The 7,176-nt window shown below is 41.1% G+C and overlaps 1 protein-coding gene across 1 annotated transcript; it reads right to left on the bottom strand.

The window, feature by feature from the left end:
• Window positions 1-8: 8 nt before the first annotated feature.
• On the bottom strand, window positions 9-4,452 carry fzd5 (frizzled class receptor 5). The gene is made up of 2 exons (XM_055216310.2): window positions 3,856-4,452; window positions 9-3,731 (listed from the first exon to the last, which is right to left on the bottom strand). The coding sequence occupies exon 2, from the start codon at window positions 3,509-3,511 to the stop codon at window positions 1,733-1,735; it is 1,779 nt and encodes a 592-aa protein (XP_055072285.2). The 5' UTR covers window positions 3,512-3,731; window positions 3,856-4,452; the 3' UTR covers window positions 9-1,732.
• Between the last annotated feature and the right edge of the window lie 2,724 nt (window positions 4,453-7,176).

Below are 7,176 nucleotides of genomic sequence, written 5' to 3'. Positions count from 1 at the left end.
ACATCGGATTTGCAGGTTCACAGATTGCAGCTCACTTTTATTCTCTACCAGTAAGAGAAACGAAAGAAACATGTAAAACGCTTTTTATAAATATCTAAGAATCTCTTTAAAATTGTAGCACTGAATTTGATATTTCTAGCTAAACAAAATATGTACAAAGTCATAGGCTAGACTCTTACAAGATTTACAAATGAATAGAGCCAAACAATTATATACACACACCACAGAACTGTAAGCGGTGTAACTATATAATCAGTTTAGAGTTCATCTCGGATAATTTAAAATCTTAATTTAGTAGTGGAAAAGTTTTTCTACACCAGCTTGGATAGTAAAAATTAAGCCAAAACATAGACATTTACAACAATCTACACAGAGGTGAACAGATATATTAGACAGCAAAAATGCAATCCATCAATGAGAAATTTGTGATCCAAATAAGCATGTGACATGCTCCAATGTTTTAAACCTGTTAATATTTGGCTTTACCCTATCTTTGATACGGTCAACGAAGCTAGGTAACAACTAAACCTCATGCAGAGGTTGAACTACTGACCACCAGAGGGAAGTCAAGATCAGATTATAGTGCTACAGACTTTCTGAACTGCCCTATTGATACATCCCATCATTTAACACTGTCCAACAGATGCTAACCGACTATCCATTACCAGCGCAGGGACGGCTGTGAGAATCTAAAATACATGGTCAGTTAAAAGGGATAGTTCACCAAAAAATTTAACTTTGGTCATTTACTCACCCTTTGTTGTTCTAAACCTGTATGAGTTTGAGAACATAAAAAAATATATTTTAATAAATGACAGTTGACGGTACCCATTGACTTCAATAGTATGAAAATCAAATACTATGGAAGTCAATGAGTACTGTCAACTGTGTGCATACTATCATTTATTTCCTAATATCTTCTTTTGTGTTCAACAGAATAAAAAACTCTTACAGGTTCAGAACAACATGAGGGTGAGTACAAGATGACCAAAGTTTCATTTTTGGGTGAAATATCCCTTTAACTAAGGGAGACGTTGAAGGGCACCAATGAACACTAAATCATGGTTAGCTAAACGGGTCTGGCGTATGCAACAAACACCAAACTAAAGCATTCTCCTCCCATTTTCTTACATGTTGTATTCATCTGCACAGTGGTTGTTCTCCCTCACAAGAGAAGCCATGCAAGCATCTATTTACATTTTACTAATAAAATACATTTGTAAATTAGATCAGGATGGTGTTACAAAAAACATCCAACCTACATCCTGTAAATATGCTGATAAAGTCACAAACACAACAGAGCGACAGCTACCTGCATTATCACAATGTTCTCGAATAGCATATTTACAAAAATACAAATAAATAAAATTTCACCACAAACTCCTCAAATTGTAGCATTTCATTTACGAACCTTCTTGGTTCATATTAAGCATTAACCTCTGACTTTTTTTTTTCAATAATTCGTGTTCTAAAATTCACAGAAAATGGCTAAGATCATAATGACAACTGTAAAAGTATGTTGAACTTTACACATCACAGTTTTCATTCCTGTCCACATTAGATCCATGAATGATAGCTAACAGTCTGTAAAAATCCTTCATAATAGTGTATCTGTGCCGTTTCTGGAACCTGTAGAGATGTCATTGCAAGGTCGAACAGACACCTGCTCATTCAGAGTCATGACCTGCAAACGTTTGATGTTTGCAGGATTTCTAAAGCACTGGGACAATGTTCACACGTGTGATGATGGAGCAGATTTGTGGTAGGTCCCAGTGGGTGTCGTGCCGGCTCGGGCTGTAAGAGCAGTACTGGCCTCACTGTACATGGATGAGGCTGATACGGGTGGCTTACGGGACTTACAGGGGACGTACCGTGCCACAAAGCGCCTCCAGGACTCCAGAGTCTTTCCTGACCAGATCCACACACCTGAGGTGATGCCTACCACGAGACACATGAAATACTTTAGCATAAAGACGGCATAGTCTGGGCCCACGCCCAACCGCTGTCGTTCGGACGGGCACGAACAGGCCAGTGCCCGCTCCCAGTTCGGCCTGTAATGCTGTTCGTAAACCAGGCAGGCCACCACGATAGTTGCAGGCACAGTGTAAAGGACGGTAAAGAGCCCAATGCGAATCATTAACTTCTCCAGCTTGTCTGTCTTTGTCCCTCCCTGCTTAATGACGCTCCGGATTCGGAAAAGCGAAACGAAGCCAGCAAGCAGAAAGAGGGTGCCGGTAAAGAGGTAAACAACCAAAGGTGCCAACACGAAGCCACGCAGGCTCTCCAAGCTTTGGTTGCCGACGTAACAGATACCGGCCACTGAGTCGCCGTCCACCGAGCTTAAGGCTAGCACAGCAATGGACTTCACGCTAGGCATGAGCCAGGCGGCAAGGTGGAAGTACTGTGAGTAACCTGCGATGGCCTCGTTTCCCCATTTCATCCCTGCAGCCAGGAACCAAGTCAAGGACAGCACCACCCACCAGATGGAGCTGGCCATTCCAAAAAAGTATATGAGCAGGAAGACCAGCGTGCAAAGGGCTGGACCCGTGGTGTCGTAGAGGATGTGCTGTTGATCGCCAGAGCCCTCGCAAGCCACTCGCTCATGGCCCGCAAGCAGCCGTACGATGTAACCCAGCGACACAAACAGATAACAAGCAGCCAGAAAGATAATAGGCCGCTCTGGATATTTGAAACGCTCCATGTCAATAAGAAAAGTGGCCACTGTGGTGAGCGTGGAGACGAAGCACAGCACCGACCACAGGCCAATCCAAAAGGTCGTGAACGTCCGTTCATCCGGGGAAAAGTAGGGTTGGTGGCAAGGCAAAGCACAGTTGGGTAAAGAGTCAACGTGCACACGGTTATAAAGAGGATGTGCTTCTTTTTTGATGGGCACCAGGGGGTCTCTGCAACGGCACTCGCGGTCACACTTCTGCACCGAAGCGGATTTTGCAGTGGCTTTGTGCTTTGGGGTTCCTTTGGGGGTGGGTTTGGGGAAGAGAGGTGATAGAGTTGTGGTCTCACTGCTGTTCTCGTCCATACAAAGTCGATCGGTATCGCCTAGCACGGGGAGCTGCTCACAATTCATCCGCTCTGGCCACTCGAACCCATACTGGATCATGAGTGGAGAGCAGCCCCTCTTAGCTCTCTCACACACGGATCTGCACGGCGGCAGGGGCTTTTTGTAGTCCGGAAGACATATGGGAGTGTACATACTGCAGAGGAAGAAAAGCAAGTCTGGGGAGCAACGGATTCGAACCAGCGGCCAGAACTGGTGCACCTCCAAGCCGACTTCCTCCTGGGTGTCATGGTTGAATTGGTTGGGCATGTACGTTTGGTTGTAAACAATACCTTTGCACATTGGTACGGTGATGGGCTCACACACTATATCCTTAGAGGCAGCATCGCCGTGCCAAGACAGTTGCAACAGGAGCAGAATACATAGCCAAAATCCAACCAGGTGCACCTCCAAAGTGAAATCTGCAGGTTTCCTCATATTGAAATAAAGACTCATTTCAGTTCTTTTGAGTATTTTCTCAGCTCACTTTTTCCTCTCTCTCTCTCTTCCTTTCTTTCTTTTTAATTTATTGCTGAAGAAATCCCAAAAGGAAACCTTAATAGCTCCAGCAGCATGTCCACAGTCCACAAGGTTGTAAATCACAGTGAAGTTTCATTCCAGACACCGAGCGCGCGCACTGTACTCGAAGTGTGTGCGCGCATTTCAAACACACGGGCTGAAGAAAAGAAAAAAAGGTAAATAAAGAGTGAAAGAAGCACGTTAGTTTAATGAAACAATATTCCACTGGCTTTGAAATAAATGTAATCCTGAGGGAAATAATCATAAAAGTAGAAACGTACCGTGGAAAAGCACGCGCATCCGTGGACTGAATGGTCAATCATTCACCGAGCAAACCGTGTGAAGGTGGAAAGTTCATTTCCCCCGAAATCTTTGCTGTAAAGTAACATTTTAAACGTCTTGTTTTCCTTCGGCTCTGTTTGAAATTCTACTCCGCAGGTGAACGAAATCCGGCGAAAGGTTAAGATTCAAAACCAAAAAAGCGTAAAAAATAAATAAAACAAAAGATGTGAAAGAAATGTACTGACGTACAAAAATAACTACTTTTTAGATATATTAAGAGTACAAAAATGACAAAATTACGTTTCGCTTTAGTGTCAAACGCAACAGGTTTCAGGTGCTGCTTGCCATTCCCTTCGTTGCGTGTCCAAACAATCCGCTGAAGTCCTTTCACGCACTTTATGACGTATGAACCCCACGCACTTCTCACACGAAACTTTTTGAAATGATTTTAAAGCATGTATATTTTAGTGAGTTGCCGTGCGCGTGCTGCCGCTGTGTGTTGCTGTAGCAGTAATTTATTTACTCTGTGCTGCCTGAGCTGCCTGCCTTCAGTAAGTGCAATACTCCACCCGCCAAAACACGCCCACAACTTTCAGACCCCACCCCTTTTTCCCAGAGGCCACTGACAGGCATCTGCCCAACCATCGCATTCAATACCTTCAATTTGTGCAAAAATGTTTAAAAAAAAAAACTTGTTTGAAAGATAGGTTCAAGATTACTACAAGTGGTAAGTAAATAAGTTAATTCAGAGATAATATGTTAAAAGCACATTTTAGTTCAAATTCATGTCTCAAAATAGCACACTTGGATGTGTTTACGATTATCGTTAGAAGTACTGAAGAATTTGTTTTACAAGTAAGCACTTTATGTTGATAAATGTAAAAAAAACTAGCTTATAGTTTTATCTTAATAAGCATCAAAGAGCATCTCTCTCTCTCTCTCTCTCTCTCTCTCTCTCTCTCTCTCTCTCTCTCTCTCTCTCTCTCTCTCTCTCTCTCTCAAATCTGATCTTAGCACTAAAGGGTGTTAGTGTAACAAGTGTCATTTCATAGCATGAAATGTTGTTTCTGTAGCTCAAGTGTTAGCAACAAAAGGTCATGGGTTTGGTTCCTACCACACGCATCTGCTAAATGCATATTTATTTACTAAAATTAACCCTAATTATTTTAGCAAAGGTGGCTGATAAACAGTTTATGTCGCTCAGTTTGCAACACCAAGATCATGAGTTTAAACCCCAGAGTGCACAAATACTGATAAACTGCACCTTGTAATGTATTGTAATCAGTGTTGGGGAAAGTTACTTTTAAAGGTGCAGTGTGTAATTTTTAGAAGGATCTCTTGACGGAAATGCAAAATAATAAACAAAACTATATTATCAGGGGTGTAATAAGACCTTTTTATAATGAACAGTTATGTTTTTATTACCTTAGAATGAGACGTCTTTATCTACATACACAGAGGGTCCCCTTACGTGGAAGTCGCCATTTTGTGCCGCCATGTTTCTTCAGAAGCCCTTAATGGACAAACTTTTTTAACTAAGTTGTCTCCGTCAATTACATGTTTTTCCAGTGGCGGGTACAATAGCTTCTCTATGTGTTTTAACACGAGGGGTGAGTAGTGGACTGAGCCGTTGGTTGCAATTCACAACCTCACCACTGGATGCCGCTAAAATTTACACACTGCACCTTTAAAAGTAATGCATTACAATATTAAGTTACTCCCCAAAAATGTAACTAATTGCGTTACTTAGTTACTTTTCATGGGAAGTAATGCTTACGTTACTTTTAAGTTACTTTTGCGTTACTTTTTCTTACTTGGCTAAGGCTTGATCTCTTTCAGGCCTTGCAGGTGTTTTTTATGATCCCAAAAAAGTCAAGCTCTGGCCTGCCATCTCCATATCTCACTCAAACTGTTCCCGCTCAGGCACAAAGAGTGCGTAATTCTACGTTAATATGTTCAGTTTAATTCAGTACATTATTAAATTTTTTAATTGAATAAATTAAACTAAAAAGTAACTTGCATTACTTTTAAAAAAAGTAACTCAAATATTAATGTGTACATTTATAAAGTAATGCGTTACTTTACTCGTTACTTAAGAAAAGTAATATTATTACGTAATGCGCGTTATTTGAAATGCGTCACCCCCAACACTGATTGTAATTTGCTTTAAATTAAAAGCATCTTCCAAAATCCTTACACATGAATAAATTTGTGTATCAAAGTATCCGAGTTAGTCAAACCTAACTGGGAAGATGAGACATCTCTATGCCGTAACAGTCATTGGCACTACAGAAGCTGTTAAATTAGTCATTGATGATTTGTATGGATGTGAATGGTACTGGCGTGCGTGTGTGTGTGTGTGTGTGTGTGTGTGTGTGTGTGTGTGTGTGTGTGCGTGCGTGTGTGTGTGTTACTATGAAAAGGCCTTGAATCTCTTGTGCAAGTGTATCCTGTATTACTTTTGTGTTTACCCACTGGGCCCATTCAAGACAGACGGAGCTGTGCAAACATTCAGATAATGACTCCTAACGCAAGCTTAATCACTCACGCCTTAACCAGACAAAGACAGCAACCTGCCACACTGGTACTCTGTGCACTGCTATGATCCACTATAACTCAGAGTTCAGCGCTGTTTGAGTTTGTGTTGTGAATCCTCCCCCTTTAAAACTGTATCATTTATTTTTAACGTAATGTGTTTTACAGACATGATGAAAATGTAAAAATGTCATTGCATTACATAACCTCTAGAATTATTTGTTTGCAGAAGCCATTTCATTTGATGTGTTGTTAACTTATGCAGTGACATCATATTTGTATCTTGTCTCTTAAGTGAGGCTTAATTCTTTTATTTTACCTTAATAAAGTACTGTTACATTGTTGTGCTGTTTAAAGACTAAAGAGTAAAATGAACACATTTGTTCATGCTCACACACTTGCATTCATAAACTGGGAATTTCTTGACCGGATATTCAGACAGGTAGACTGGAATTCTCTATGGAGCCTCTCTCTATCTATAGTATGTTTATTCAGTATTCTGCAATCTCACAGATTTCTGCAGGTCCAAAGGTTATAAAAGGTGTGTACCTAAAAGTGAAAGTAACCAATCAGGCAGCAGCACCACCACCACCAGGTATGTCTAATGCTCATTTAACACTCAGATTACATTGGCTAATAGAACAGATTGGAGTAAACAGAAAGTCTACATGCCGAAGACTTGCTTGGAAATCAATCACTGAGACACGCGGCCCCGAGTGACGCTTAGGTTATGTTTTTCTTGTTATGCTTGAGATGTTTGATTGTGTCTTAAATGCTATGGCAAC

The sequence above is a fragment of the Misgurnus anguillicaudatus genome, chromosome 17, assembly GCF_027580225.2.
Source record: "Misgurnus anguillicaudatus chromosome 17, ASM2758022v2, whole genome shotgun sequence".
In the NCBI taxonomy this organism is placed as follows: domain Eukaryota; kingdom Metazoa; phylum Chordata; class Actinopteri; order Cypriniformes; family Cobitidae; genus Misgurnus; species Misgurnus anguillicaudatus.
Note: the sequence above shows the minus strand (reverse complement) of the source record. Positions and strands in the feature narration are given on the sequence as shown.

Coding starts and splice junctions, on each gene's coding strand:
- fzd5 (XM_055216310.2), bottom strand. CDS start 3,511: ATGAGTCTTTATTTCAATATGAGGAAACCTGCAGATTTCACTTTGGAG.